The sequence below is a fragment of the Tribolium castaneum genome, chromosome 2, assembly GCF_031307605.1.
Source record: "Tribolium castaneum strain GA2 chromosome 2, icTriCast1.1, whole genome shotgun sequence".
NCBI classification, from domain to species: domain Eukaryota; kingdom Metazoa; phylum Arthropoda; class Insecta; order Coleoptera; family Tenebrionidae; genus Tribolium; species Tribolium castaneum.
The window spans coordinates 18,582,193-18,598,035 of record NC_087395.1 but is presented as its reverse complement, the minus strand read 5'-3'; the positions used below and the strand labels follow the sequence as shown (position 1 = coordinate 18,598,035).

The 15,843-nt window shown below is 33.1% G+C and overlaps 2 protein-coding genes across 2 annotated transcripts; one reads left to right on the top strand and one right to left on the bottom strand.

Moving 5' to 3' along the window:
• The first annotated feature begins 1,678 nt into the window (after window positions 1–1,678).
• Window positions 1,679–5,774, top strand: Non2 (Novel nucleolar protein 2). The gene is made up of 4 exons (XM_961389.5): window positions 1,679–1,819; window positions 2,454–2,665; window positions 4,789–5,049; window positions 5,107–5,774. The coding sequence occupies exons 1-4, from the start codon at window positions 1,777–1,779 to the stop codon at window positions 5,362–5,364; spliced, it is 774 nt and encodes a 257-aa protein (XP_966482.1). The 5' UTR covers window positions 1,679–1,776; the 3' UTR covers window positions 5,365–5,774.
• Window positions 5,775–8,780: 3,006 nt separating this feature from the next.
• LOC654893 (uncharacterized protein) lies at window positions 8,781–14,736 on the bottom strand. Its single transcript, XM_961306.4, has 5 exons — window positions 14,524–14,736; window positions 13,949–14,474; window positions 13,533–13,903; window positions 9,213–9,739; window positions 8,781–9,161 (listed from the first exon to the last, which is right to left on the bottom strand). The coding sequence occupies exons 1-5, from the start codon at window positions 14,620–14,622 to the stop codon at window positions 8,804–8,806; spliced, it is 1,881 nt and encodes a 626-aa protein (XP_966399.1). The 5' UTR covers window positions 14,623–14,736; the 3' UTR covers window positions 8,781–8,803.
• Between the last annotated feature and the right edge of the window lie 1,107 nt (window positions 14,737–15,843).

Genomic DNA, 15,843 nt, shown 5'->3' with positions numbered 1-15,843 from the left:
AGGTGCACGCCGTGATGGAACAGCCTTCGCCATCTAGTGGACGGTAGCGAAAAAACAGTGAAATACTGTAACCTTCTGTAACAGTTTTTTTCAATAAATTCTTTAAAGTATTAGTTTTTAGTATTTTTTTGGATACAGTAAATTTATTAAAATTGAAATACCAAACTTTCTTATTATTTATCACAACTTAATGTGCGTAATACGTTTTTGTTCATTTTTATTTTATTTTATAGTTTTATTTTAAGTTGCGTCAAAAATTAAATTAAGAAGAATTAATAAATGAAAAATAAATTGATTTTATAGAGAAATCTGAGCAATGGAATTGAGCCACTGTGCACAAAAAACCATTTTACTTTGTAACACTCATCGCTAATTAAGTAGGCCTTGCAAAATAGCCAACAAGTGTCATAATGCAACAATTTATTTAGTTTTAGCTGGTTTATTATTAAATAAGCAGTAAAACAATAATCTTTAATTATAGTTTATTAAAACACTTCTTTTAATTAGTAGCTTAACTTTATCGTATTTTTTGATAGTTTATTCGGTTAAAAATTAAAATAATGGGTAAAAATTCCGTTTTCTTGCTTGTTTCAGAAACTATAAAAGATTTATAGAGAAAATGCGGACAAAGGTCTCCATACAAATCGATGTTCTTTTGAGTGCTATTGAAAAACCGGGTCATTCTATTAAAAAAAAACTGTTATATATATTAAAAAATCATAGTAGCCTTGCAATTTGACAATCGTCAATCCTGAAAATTTTAAAAGAGGCTCGAACTTTTTTTTGATTAATCAAATGCTAAAACGGTTATCTACTTATGGGGTCCAAGTGTTGTATTATTTTGAATGAACCTTTGCAAATGAAAGCAGGCATAGGAAAATTGACATACATCAAAAACTATGACAGATAAGTATTAACAACTGGGGTATATTTTACTTAGTTGCTCAGTCAATGAAATAAAAATAGGTGATTACTATTTAAAATTTTAAAATTGGTGCCAGTTTTTCATCGTACCGAAAGTTCAACCATTTTGAAAATAACTAAATGAATCATCCTGTATTTTGCGTTCACACCAATTCAACTCCAAAGAGGGGCAGCATTATTTTTATTTCAATGGGAACAGAGGTGACTTGTTTTCACTGAGCCACCTTGTATTTTTCTTGAATGTGGATTTGCACCACTCCGCTGAGCTGACCTAAGGGACACTGAGGACCGGTTTATAGAAAGCTTTGTTAAAAGTTAACAACGCGAATGGACCAATCACATTTCTTCAGTTTGGTCAAGTGAACAGTTAATCACGCTTTTAATAGCGAATTAAATTAATGACGCTTCTATAAACCGGCCCTAAATTAGTGAACGTACCCCAAACAAAACATGGATTTAAGTTAGCTGGCGCAACCTAGTGAGCGATAGTCGAATGATAAAATTTAGAACTAACATATTACAGTTTTCTTGAATTTTAAAATTGCATGAATGCAATTCAATCTTTTTTAAACCATTAATTTATTCATAACTTCTCGCTTATATTTTTTTGGTTTATCGGTTTTGTTTTGAAAATTTAGAATTACGCTAGAAATAAAAATGGAAGTACATTATTTGTGTTTTTTTTTCACGATTTGTTTGCGATTTTTCGTTTAGGGGGTGTTTTGTGATTTGATTTGATTCGGCGGTTGTTGGGGGTGGGGGTGTGCTTGTGGCGCTCTCCCGGCCTGCTGCGACTCAAAGAACCACTCGTTCTTCCGTCTCTGTCGTAGCGTCACGTCTCGTTTTAGCATCATGGCAGACATCTCGAAGGAAGATCTTCGCAAAGAAATCGCCGGTAAGTCCTAATATTTCTTGCATGTTTAGTCTAGTGGGGCTCAGACCGTCAAAATTGAGCTTGTTGAATTTTTTTGTGAAAGTTTTGTTAATGGATCTCGGTCGGTTGACGTGCAAAATCGGGCATTTTACTCTTGTCCAATATGTGTTTGTTTGAAACTCGCACATAAACAATGGCCGCACGACGCTACATGTATGAGCACCATTTTCTGCGCTTGGTTTTTCGGAAATATCTCTGCAACTACGCCGCCCACGACGAAGTGCCTTTAACAAAATCGGTGTAGAATTTTATTTGCGATTTTCGTAGGAGTTTCTCTCCCGCGATTTCCGCCTATTTACGGATTTTTGCCGGGATCTAGTCGCCTTGGAATGCGCGGCTTCACCCAAGCCATCGCGTTTCTCGCTCGAAAACGCCGTCTAGATGCATCGACACTCGAAATTCCACTTTGGAAAAATCCAGTTCGAACCTGGATCTACAAGTTTTCCCAGTAATTGATCGCGAAATTCTTCCGCCAAAGCATTTTTATCGCTGCTGAAAACATCGCCTCTTTGTGTATCGTGTATCGGCAGCGGCGCCTTGTGGCGGGAAAACCGACTAGTAAACAAACGAATTCAAAAATGCAACTCTTTCGCAGCCATCTTGAAGAACGCCGATCTCTCATCGACATCTGCCAAAAAAGTTCGACAAGAACTAGAGCAGAAACTCGACGCCGATTTGCAATCGCGTAAAAAGGAAATTGACGATTTGGTCATGGAGTTCGTAAGCTCCAAGGACAAGAAGAAGAAGAAGGGCGACTCCGAGGACGACGAAGAGCTCGAAGACGAGGAGGAGGAGGAAGAAGAGGAGGTGAGTTGGTGTTGCCATGGTTACGTGACGCGTTACCATAGTAACGTTTTGTTTAGGTACATTAGGGATTCTTTTCAAAAAGTTGGGGCTTTTTATATTTCCGATTTTTTTCACTTAGATACATGTGTCTGCTGCCTTAGGAAAATTCAAATTTGTATAGCAATTAGTGGCAATACATTTCAAAATTACAGTAAAGTCAAATAAATTTGTCTAAAAGTATTTCTTTTTGTCACTGACTATAAAAAAAACAATTTTTGCTGTAGCTGAAGTAAAATTTGTTTTCTTATTGAACTTCCATACTTTGTATAGTGATAAAACATAAAAAAAGTCAAACTGAGTTATGTTTTTATGTCAAAAAATTGTTTGAGGCTTTTATCACGCGATAAATTAATTACAGTTTAGCGGAAACGACAAATCTTAAAATATTAAGCACATATCTATTTAAAAAAATCACCAGTTAGCGTCTTATGGTGTTCCACATATTTAATAAACTCGTAAATTGGACAATAAATGAAATTTCACATCATTGGAAACAAAAAAAGAATTAAAGTGGTTGCTAAAGGAAACAAATAAAAAATATTTTAAAAATAGAACATCAAGTTGCTTGAAAAAAAATCTGACTACATTTTTAAGCTTTACAGATTTTCTTTTTCAATTCTGTATCACAGAATAAAACTCTACTAACTTCAAATTTCTTGAATATTAGGTTTTCACAGATTTATGTAATTTCTTCCCAGCGTCTTTCTGGTGCAAATCAGTATTAAATCTTAAATCTTTTGATACTTACGACGAAGATATGCATTTTAAATCACGTTAACTCCCATTTCGATTTGATGGAAAAAAACGATTAAAAATTTTCAACTTGATTTATTACGTATTTGTGGTTTTGGACTTAGTTCACTTTTATTCTGGGGTACAAAATTGTACAGGGTGAGTCAATAGTGGGTTATTTCTGACATGTTCTAAAATGGAAGCAAAAATACTAATTACAATTACTACTTGGAACTTTGCTTAATTTCTAAAAACGTTAATTGAATCAACATTAATATTTTATCTCTTAAATAATAATAATAGTCCATAATGAAATTTTAGCAAAACTGTCAAGACAAACTTGACAATACCCAGAACAATGTAATCGTGTATTAGTTTTGAAATTTTTTAACGACTACTGATCTACACAGCTGGAATAACCCATAATTGACTCACCCTGTATGTCATTTCTTCATCTGTTATCTGCTGTGCCGCTGATTAATAAGAATAAAATAAACTAAGATGATTTGACCATGTTATGCGTTAAATTTGTCAAGTTCAGATTAATTATTGTCAGAGTGTATTTTCCGTGTATTTTGAAACATTCTGTATCTTTTTCTGGGACAGAATTCAGTACCTTAATTAGCACTAATAACTTGTTTATTTATTTTTAATACTAAGGTTTAAAAATCAATTCCATTTCTTTACACAATTTACATATTTTTGTTAACTTAAATAATTTATAGACGGTACTATAACTCTTCTAACTAACTTATTCTAACTAATCTAATTCTTTTATTCTCTTCTGAGTCTTAAAAAAAAATTTACATTTAATTACCTGTCTTTTTCAAGTCAGTAAGTGTACTCAAAATAGTTCGTTGAGGTAAAATTCCTGTGGCTCTTGGCGACCGATTGTTGCATACAGTTTACACAAAAACACCACCATTTTTGAAAAAATGCAAAAATTATTATTCACATATTACACTTTTGAATCACCCATAAGGCGATTGATTATTACTGAATTTTCTCCGTTTTTGTTGCATTTAATTAACAGGAAAATTTAATGACATCTGTAAAAGTTGAAAATGATGTTAAAGATAAAATTTTGTCACCATAATAAAGAACTTCGCATCCAACAAAAAAAGTTGTACTCTCTATCGTTCGGTCGTGTTTTAAACACTATCGAATATTAATCGCTTTCATTAACAAATTAGTTTTTCTGATTACATATTTCAACAGACATTTTGTTCTTCACCATATTATGTCAGTAATGTTGATAGTTTTTTTATTACTACCAAAATTCGAAACTACCTACTTCGCAAAGACCATTTCGGATCACCGAAGTCAAGTTAAATAATACTTTGCTTTTTTAGGAGGAAGACTCCGAAGATGACAAAAAGAAGAAACGTTCCTCCACTGGGAAAAAGCCAGCTGCGAAAAAAGCCAAGAAGGCTTCTGACGACTCGGCTAGCGCCAGCGAACCATCCGAAGGTGATTCCGAGGAAGAATATTCCCCAAAGAAGTCGTCCAAACCAATCAAGACTCGCAAACTCCCTCCTAAGAAGAAGAAGGGTTCAGAATCTGATTCTGATGAAGACTGGGGCAAGAAAAACAAAGGCGGCAAAAAAGGAGGCGTACGTTTACTTGTTTCTCGTTTGTTTTGTTCGTATTATTGGCAATTTTTTGTCTAGGGCGGTAAGAGAGGAGGCAGCGGGTACACGAAGACTATGACTTTGTCCCCCGAATTGGCCGCACTTGTCGGCCAGGACTCGATGGCTCGCCATGAAGTCGTTAAACGAGTATGGGCCATAATTAAAGAACGCGATCTGTACGATCCAAAGAACAAACAGTATGCCATTTGCGACGACGCATTATTTAAAGTAATCGGTGTTAAACGTTTCCGTACTTTTGGTATGATGAAATTCTTGAAGAACCATTTTATCAGTTAAGCTGTATCTTTCCTCATCTTATAAAACTTTCTAGCGCCTTCTTTTCCGACTTTGCAATATTTTTCAAAAAGATTATAAACGAAATAGTTTGTTTTGTAGTTGAATGTTTGTAATTCGCGCTAGGTGGTAACAATTCATGTTAAATAGACACATTTCCCCTAAAATACCCATATTATAAAGGAGTTATTTTTATGTTCCCTTTTTGTATTGTAATCTTATTTTTGAACTGATCTTAGATTTAAGTACATTTACAACTTTGGTAATTTAAGTTTAGGTTACAACTAAGTTTCATTTTTGTATGGAAACACTATAGTAGTGCGTATGTGATTTGTGCACTGTAAATGTCTGTCTAAATTATGATCGTGCATACGACTTTCATTTCTATTCAATAAAACTTAAACATCCTTCAATTGTTTTTTTAGTATATCCAGAACCTACTCCATTAAGCCAACTACAGTCGAACCTGTGATAACTCATAAAGCCGCAAATCCTAATGTTTTTTATTATTTTGTAAATTTGTTGGTGCCACAGTTGATCTCAAACCCTTCAGATCTACCGGGGACCGAAATTTTGCAACACTTCGTATTTTTAGTGTCGTAACAAACATTTATCTTAGACAAGAAATAATAATGTAGGATCATATCAGGTATTAAATGTTTACCGCTTTTTTTCAGAAAAAGTTAACAATGCTAGAATATGAAAAATTTGCATGAGTAAATAAGAATTGGTACTTTTTAGAAATTCTATAGAAATAAAATAATTAATAGCGTCAAATTCAAATTCCAGAACTACCTACGATCCTACACTATACACAGTCCGTATAATCTAAGGGAAAGAAGAAGCTTTCCTCCAGTGTTATACATATGTTTTTTTTCTACGGCTGCATTGGAAAATATTGCTTTTCAACGGTTTCATCGGGAAATATCATTTTCCCCTCTCCAAGTATGGTATTATTATTAATTCGCTCTCAAATTTGAAGGGATATATTCTGATTTGTGGATCGTAATAAAATATTCGACTAAATGTGGATTTAAACTTTTTTCGCCAAATTTACCCTTCTTTTTTGTTGGTAGGAGTGAGGGTAAAAAAATTGGGTATTTTTCTGTTATAGAGTTCCTCGACTATATAAGTTTGAGGACATCAGAAATTTTTTTTATTTTTTTTTACCTCTTATTTACCTCCTAATTTGTAAAGGTCGTTTCTGATTGGTGGATATTCTTATATTAATCTTTATAGTCGACTATGATTCTATACCTAAACATATTTTTTTGGAAATGTTTTTTTTTATCTTTACACCCCTAATGAATTTTTCACTTTTTAAATGTTTTAAATTATATAATAATATTACAATAGATTTAGATATTTTCTTCAATAATTTCCAAACTAATAAAATTGTAAAGATCAAACTACTAGAATATTTTTCTTTGTAATTTATAATGTTTTGTATATTGATTGTCTCAGTTTTTGTCAATTTTGTTCTTCTTTAGTATTTCTCTTTATATATTATATTAGGACTAGTACTACTTATTATATGGTCCACTATAGACTAAGAAGTGGAAATAAATTCTGTTGTTATTATTATTATTATTATTAATTATTATTATTTAGGTCTACGAGTATTTAAAAAAAGAAATGTAAATTGTTTTCGACTTGTACTTTTTTGTAGGTAGGTAGGTAAGTATTACGTTATCTATTATTAGAATAAGAACCAAAAAAATACGCGAAAAAGTTTATAAAATGAAAAAAGGTGGTTTAATGACTTCAAACTTATACTTTCGAGAGATTTTGGCACGAACGAAGTGAGTGTCATGAGAATGTGTTAGATATTGATAAGGGGGGGGGGGGGTTGCACAGTGGGCAAAAATAAATACTCATTTAAGCGGACAAGAGTCAATCATTCATTAAATACTAAGTTATTAGCTTTGATAGTTGAGAAGTCAAAAAATAATGAGACTCGTATATTTTTTTATTGACAATCTATTTTGCTTATTTAAAAAACGCTGCAGCGTGTGTAAATCCAATTTTCAAGTAACTACAATAATCCAAGAAACGTGAAGGACAAATGGCATCTTTTTTATGATTTTTTATTGTAATGACCATCAATTCCATGACAACGAAAGGTATACTGATCTCGCATTACATTATTTCCAAATTTTGTAATATTAATATCAGTATTTATGGTGTACGAATAAAAAAAGTAACGTACCTAAAAAATTCGTGGATAACTGGTCTTTAAAACACTTACCCTATTTCGAGCACTTCGGCTACGCCGTCGTGCTCCAAAAATCGCGCGTGTTTTAAAGATTTCAGTATCCACTTATATACTTTAATATACTATATAAACAATAAAAAATGTATGATCTTTAGAGTATAGTGCTTGAACAAGTTTTCACGTTAATCTCGTGTTATACTTTTTCAACAAATTTCAACAATTTAAAGTAGTTTGGTGGCTACATTTGTTTTTCTTTTGCTAATGCTAATGCCCTTTTATTCATTACCAATAACCATAAAATAACCTCACTATCTAATTCACTCGAGAGGAAATTGTTATTATTACTTTGTTAATATTTTTATATCCATGGTTTATTTTACAAAAAGTTAAAACAAATTTTTTAACGCAAATTTTCACAAAAAAGAAGCCTTATAAAATAGCTACATTAAATTTTCTTTAAAACCTAGTGTTCTCGCTTATTCTAATAATTCCCCTTTTATCTTGAATTTATAGTCTGTCTATCAATGCAAGATAATTTTTCAAAATGTTTTTGAAAATATTGTGTTACTTATTTTTACTTTTACTTACTTCGTTTGAGAAACACATTAACTTTATCGCAGTTGTACTTCTTCGTAAAAAAACCTAAAAGCCTCTAAGTTGTTGAAATTTGTAAAATAGCCATAACCATAATTCGGTATTAACGTACAAAACAGTAGTAACTTCAAGAGTCATTTATTGTTTTTAAACAGTTTTTTACGATGGGTGTCATTGTTTTTGGTTCACCTGACTATTATGGTTAATAATATTAGTAGCAACTCATAAATAAAAATAATTTTTGATTAATAATAATAATAATAATAAAAGTTAAAATGTACAGGTGCGTTTATTTCAAAATCTACTTGGTACTTTTTTTCGCTAATTTTGTAAACAATTGTTTGAAGTGAATACGCATAGTCTAGTATAAAACTTTATGGTCGAAAATATTTTTTTTAATTATTATCTTTACCTGCAAATGAAAATTTTCCAAAAAATTAGAGATACCTTTCGAACGTAGTCAGGCGTGTGAAATGCAAAAAAAATATTCAATAAAAAATCACGATTTTCTTAGATGCGCGATAAAATTGCCTCACCTGGTATACTTCGATGATACTTGATGATGATAATTTTTCTGAAATACGGTATTAATTGAAAAAAAAAAAACGCATTTTTACTGCTAAAGTATTTTATTTACTCCTCAACAGGTCTGGTCAAGTCAACGATAAACTGTTTATCGTCTTTGCGACCTCTCAAACCAAAGATATAAGTTGAAGGCTTTGGAACATTGGTGTAGTTATCCCTCTTTGTTTGCGCCCCCTTATCTCTGGGGTCACAAGTCTGTATCTTCGAGTTAAATCTATAATAACTCTTCTTAGTTTGACAACTAACAGTTTGACAATGAGTTAAATTCGCATATTCTATTGCTTTCCTCCTCAAATCCCACACATTCCAGAAGTAATTTCGGTCAATATTACTTTCAACAGGATGCATTTCTGTTTGAACCTCAACTTCGTCCGTCAAGGGCAAAAGCGGTGGTTCATGCACCAGACTAAAAAACTCAAATTAAATAACGCGCTTCAATCTGAGTTTACGGACGAACTCTCTAATATTTTGCACGAGAATCAATCGATCCTTAATCGCCAGCAAATTAATCAGTTCGGGTTTCCTCCTCGCCAACTTAATTGTCTCCATGACACACTTTTCGGGACACTTCCCAAAGGCAATTCCCGCCTCCACCGACGAAAACACGAACTGCATATTCATGGTTTTGGCGATGCCCAGACCTGGATTTCCGGGTAGGAGGGCCCCTTCCGTCATGAAAATCTTCCACGCACAAAAACCCAAATACTCATATTTTAATTTATTCAAGTCGGTGTAGAGCAACGGGTCTAAGACCATGGAGTGGTTGTCCTCCTGTGGGATTTTCTGGTCGGCGGTTTTTTGCAACCGCTCGGTATCGGTCATCGGGGATTCCCCCGGTGGTATCATCATTTCGGCGATGGAATCGGGAAATGACAACACTTTGATGTATTTCTGGAGATTCATCATGATTTGGTTGTGCTTGGCAAGGAGGATTGTTTGGTCTTGGAGGTTGCACCAAATGTCCGATAACTTGATGAAATGGGGCTAAAATAAAAGTGATCACCGGTTAAATAGTTATATTTATGAACAAGGAATTTAATTTTTAATTCTGAAAAAAACTATAGGCGGAGAGACTAATACGAAATACGCAAAGCAAGTTTTATGTTTTTTTACTATGATGGCTCTAACATTCCATTTTAACATAACATTTTAACTTAAATTACTACTACTTACTACTAACTTATTGTTGCAAGCCCTAACCACGAGCATAAAATCAAAAATATTTGTTGAAAAAGGCGCAAAAATTATCTTAGGTAAATGATGTTATTTTGTTTTATTTCGATAAATTCTGCTGGTATTATGAGATTGTGAGTGCGAAATTATTCATTTAACCAACCACGTGGGTAATTAATTTAAAATCGTTATTTTTGTCATTGTCATTTTCATAAATACTTACATTTTTTGGAACAAACTCACTTGTTTGACGAGATTTTGCTAAAAAAATATATTATTATTTTTGTTTGCTTTTTATCAAAGTATCTAGTAGGTAATTCGTCGAAAAACACTTTTATTTCGCATAAATTTCCGAAATAAGCCAAAAAAAACAAATACCAATAGTGTCGAAATTTATGTACGTAGAGAATTAGCTCTCAAAAAAAAAACCCGAAGATGGATGATATTAATAATGAAAGCATTTGCTTTCTGACAACCTAAGAATTTTCGTAAAATCTTCCATCAATTAATGACTATTAAGAAATTTAGGCCCGGTTTATAGAAAGCTTTGTTAAAATTTAATTCGTTGTTGAAAGTTAACAACACCAATGGACCAATCAAATTTGTTTAATTTGGTCACGCGATTACGCATTTAATTTCAGATTAACTTAATGATGCTTCTATGAACCGACCCTAAGACATTACACATGATGATGTTGCATTCGTTAACTCGTATGTCTATTAACTGTGATATTAATGATAAAAAAATGAAAACAACAAGACTGTAACAGCAAAGAGCAAACGCCGTTTTCTATTTGATTATTGTCAGTTTTTGAAATAAAGTAAAAATATTTTTAGAGGGTTCACCCATTATAATTAATAAATGTACTTAAAATGCTACTTGCGTCAAATTTGACGTTACTTACGATGGTATCGTAAATAGTAATTAAAAAATGTTATAGTTTTTGCTTTTTTTAAGTGCTTAAGCACTCTTAGGCAAATTTTTCCACCAAAAATTCACTTCGTATTTTGCAAAATTTTGTGAAAATGACCAAATTAAATATTAAATTGAAATTGACCTCGTTCTTTTGGTATTTTTAGAATTAATTTTATCTCGCCTTTTTGGATTGGAAACCCATTTTTTTCGCAAAATTTTGCTAAAAAGTGACGAAAAATCTCTGAATTACGGGAAAAATATGCTACTGGAAGACAATAGCTCACTTATTTAACGGAATATTTGGGATAAGGCAAAAATGGTTAATAAAAGTCGATTAACACGTTAGATATTTGATTTGTTGTGCTAGTAAACCTAGCACAAAGCGTTAAACACACTTTTATAACCCAGAAACTAATTTCAAAGCCGAAAAATTACGTACTCAGTTATTTTACTTATGTTTGTCTTTTTCATATTTTTGATCTTATTTTGTACAATTTCGTTTTTTGAGCAGGAGGATTTAAAAGATGATTTATTTTGAATTATTTCGTTAAAACTAGCTTATGTGTAAGAAGCTAGTATTTTTTGTGAAATTTCGGAAAAAAACGATGAGGAAATACATCAGGTTTGCTCAAAAAGACCTGTGAAAATTTTATGATCAGCCTACGGAAGACTATAACTTAGGAGACGAAACGTAAAAGATTTTCCGAACCTAAAGAAGTTGTACGGAAGAGTAAGAAAAAGAGCGCTTCGAGTGTTATACCGTCTCAGCGCCAAAATTAATTTAAATCCAACCAATTCACAAATTACTTCGCAAAAAATGCAGAAAAGTTGAGCTTTGCACTCTTAACAAACTGAAAAAAACTGACGACTAAAATTTTCATAAGAAATATGAGAAAGCAATTTTTTAAATCTAAAATTTGTGCTTCGCTCCGTATTTTTTAAGACGCTGCGGATACCGTTAAAAATACAAGAAAAATGTTAGCAAGAAATTTGTAAAGAATTTAATTTCCTTTGGAAAAATCCACGAGACCATATTTCATCGTCGCCAGTTTAGGCCCCAAAGACGTTCAAAGACGCTGAAGCGACAGATTTATTTCATTTTACCGCTGGTGAAGTAACGGAAAGTAATTTTATATCTAAACTGAAGAAGAGAGAAAAATGGTGTCACGGACTTTTTTTTATAGGAAATTCTCTACAGTTTTGTTCCTTACATTTTTTTTGTACCTTGAACCGTATTTCCAGCGTTTTGATATACGCGATGGTGCGCAAAGAATAACCGCTTCGAATTATCAATTTGAATTTTATCTTTAGGGTGTTAATAGTTGAAGATAGAGATATGGTTCCTGCATACTTTTTTAAGGAAATTTAAGTCTTTATAACTTTTGTCCTAACATTTTTCTTGCATCTGTAACCGTATTCGCAGCGTTTTGAAAAATATAGAACCGAGTGAAAATTGGTAAATGTTTATAATTTTTTTTAAATTGTTTACGATAAAATTTTTGCATCTTAATGCTCTATCTGCTTGTATTTTTTTGTTTGCTATGTGTTAACTGTTATACAAATACAACCATTTTTTCAAATTTGTTGCTCTGAAAATTTACATGGTATTGGAACAATTGAGCCCTCTACCGACATTAATGGAACTATCAAGAACGGGAACGTTTTATTTGTACGTCGTTTCATATCCTACCCTTTAGATATACGTAGAACAACCAAAACTCCAAAAACTCATACTTATTTCGCATAAATTTACCAGAATATAGTGCTAACAAATTGACAACAAGCTGAACAATCATCTTACTACATCGAAAAATACAATTAATTTTGAGCTAAAATGTCACTTTTTGAGATTCCTATCTAACATAACAAACATTTTCGACTAATTTAACAAAGTTATAATTTTGACTCATTTACACTTTTCTTAAACAATACCTAAATCGACAAGTTACAGAAAGATCGTTACTGTGACTTTACTATTACCTTTTACCAGCATGTTATCACTCTTTTCAATCAAAAACTTTAATTTTTTTTATATCTTCAACTGTATTCGCAGCGTTAGCAAAAATATAAGGTGATAATTCTAAGCGATAAATCTGTGCGCACCGTCGCATATTTATCAAAACGCTGAGAATACGAGTGAAGTGTAAGAAACAAAATTGTAGAGAATTAAATTTTTCATAAAAAAAAGTCATCATATTTTTATCTTCTACGGTTTGGGTTTAGGAATAAAATAACTTTTGTTATTTGAAGCCTAAACCATTGACAATTGAGATATGGTCTCGACAACTTTTGTAAAGGAAATTTAATTCTCTACAAATTTTTTTCTAACATTTTTTTTGTATCTTTAACCATATTTACAGCGTTTTGGAAAATACGGGAACAAACCCCAAATTTTAATTTTTAAATATTTTTTTTATTGATATTTTTTTATGAAAATTTTGGTCGTCAGTTTTTCTCAGTTTGTTAACAGTGCAAAGCTTTCCATTTCTGCATTTTTTTCAAATAATTAGTGAACTAGAGACGGTATAACGCTTGAAGCGCCCTCATTTTTAACTTAGCCGTACTATTTCTTTGGATTCAGAAAACCCTTCGTTTCGTCTCCTAAGTTATAGTCCTCCGTAAATCAAACACAGAATTCCGTAACTTTTGACTTGTTTCAAAATTGCTCAGAATTTGAACGTAACTTACAAAGACTTGATTGACTGGAATTGCAATCCGATGCTTGACCACTCGGTGGAGGTCAATAAGCGCCCGTTGGAGAATGGTAAAAATTTGTGCGGAAGTACTTTCAATTCTGTCAATCTCATCCATCATTTTCCGGACGTAGAGCTCATGTTGGCGGTAGGCAATAAGCGAATCTTTAACATAGTTAACATCGGCCATTGTCACACCTTTCGGGAGGCGATAAGCGATAACATAGTTGTGTCTTTCGTCCATTTCTGTCCCACACACAAAATCTAGAGCCGTGGTCATTAAATTGACTTTATCCATGATTGAGATTAGGGTGTTTTGAAGCTCGGCATTTGTGGCAATAAGTGCCTCATTGATCAGTTTTGGCACTAAAAAGAGGGTCAAAACTGTTAACTGCCTCACGGTTTACTTACAGTCTTCCATTCCCTCGCCTCCTTTGCCGCAGTCTTTGTTGAAGAGCCGAATTCCCGTCACTAGTTTAGTGAATTCGGCCAAATTATCAATTTTGGTAAAACGGGGTTGTGCCACGAAGTCGTTCAGTTCGTTCCGGTCGAGGATGCTTCCAAGAGCGACCCTAACTTCCTTAAAAACAGCGTCAAATGTTGGATTTCCCAACCCCGAAGCCAGTGTGATGTAATAGACGATCTTTTTATACATCAAATTAATCTCGTCTTCTTCAGTCAAGTATTTAACATCGATTATCTCCTGTTCCAAGCCTCGCAGCCGCATCAAGAGCTCAGTTCTGTTCCTTTTCACCATTTTCTGCTTCATTTGGAAGTTGCAAGTGAAGTAGAACTGCATTTTTAGGGTGATCATGCTCGGGGTGTTCTGATTTTCGAGTTGGTGGACTACATATTTGATGAAATTTTGGACGTCGCTCCTGTCTAGCACGTCTTTTCCTGTGATGCCCCATGTGGGGTCGAGTGAGAGGAGTTTGAGCTGGAAAAGGAGCGATTTGTCGTTTCAACAGTACCATAGATGCACTCACGTAGTAATTGAGGAAGTTTTCATGGACTTGGATGCCTTTGTAAGCACATTCGCGGAGTATTTCTTTCTCTATGTTCCTGATAGCTCCGTCACAATGCATGGCTGAAGGTAGAAACACTGTCAGCCTAGAATAACACTTTTATAGAAGCGGAACATAATGGTTGGCAACCTAGAATAACACTTTTATAGAAGCGGAACATAATGGTTGGCAATGAATTCCTAGCTGGAGCCATCTAGCCGCATCATCACGTACTAAAAATGGCGCGAATTTAAAATAATTCCGATTACTTTATATTTTTTTAATTTTTGCTCACGTCAAAATGATGCCAATACCTTATCAAATACAATTATTATGAAAATTTCTTAATTGTATTTGAAAAGGTGGATGCACAGACAGCACAGATGGAAGAATTTTACCCAACATGACACGATCACATTTAATGTTAAAGATATTTATTAAATCCATTAAGTTTACGAAACTAATAGTCGTCACCGAATCGATGATAAAGACATACTTGCAATCAGCCAAACTGGCACCGGTCTGGCACCTTATGTTTGCAACTTCTGTCTATGGGAGTCTCCTCGCAGTGTGACTCACTTGCGGTTCGATCTCAAAAAACTCACTTTTGGGAAAAACGCACCTATCTACGTAAACCTTCTGGAGCTCATTACTACGTTATATTTTTGGAGATCATGTTGTTCCTAACCGATAGTAGGCAATAGTCTAACCTAAAGACGACACTTTGATCCACTATAATAATAAAAATTAACGTGATATTATAAAAAATAAACTCAAATTAAAATCAACAAAAATGGCGATTCAAGTAAAAAGTGAGTGAAAATAAAAATTATTTTTCTAATGTTATTTTCAATTTGCACAAGAAAATTCATAGTGTACGGTCATCAGGGCACTCAGAGGAATCGTTTGGTGTAAGTTTCAGCTTGAAAATCCAGAAGTAGTTAAAGTAAAAAATTACCAAGTTATACTTTATGTTTTATTACGTGGTAAAGTTAACAACACACGTTAACATGCCCTTTATAAACGTTTAAACACCCTTTTTCATGAAAAGGTTGACACGAGAAGTGCATTTTTCAATAAATCTCACTGAAATTTATGTCGTTGACTCAAGGTAGAATTGTCTGTCCTTAAACATGTTCAATAATAATTAATAGCGCTCTAGAAGAGCAGGAAAGCACACAAAAAACATTAAAGTTAAAATTTAACACTTCAGAAGAGAGCATAATACACCCTAACCCTACTTTCTGAACTTTTGTCCTTATCTGGCAATAGCACATAATAAAGGTAGAGATTTCGACCCTA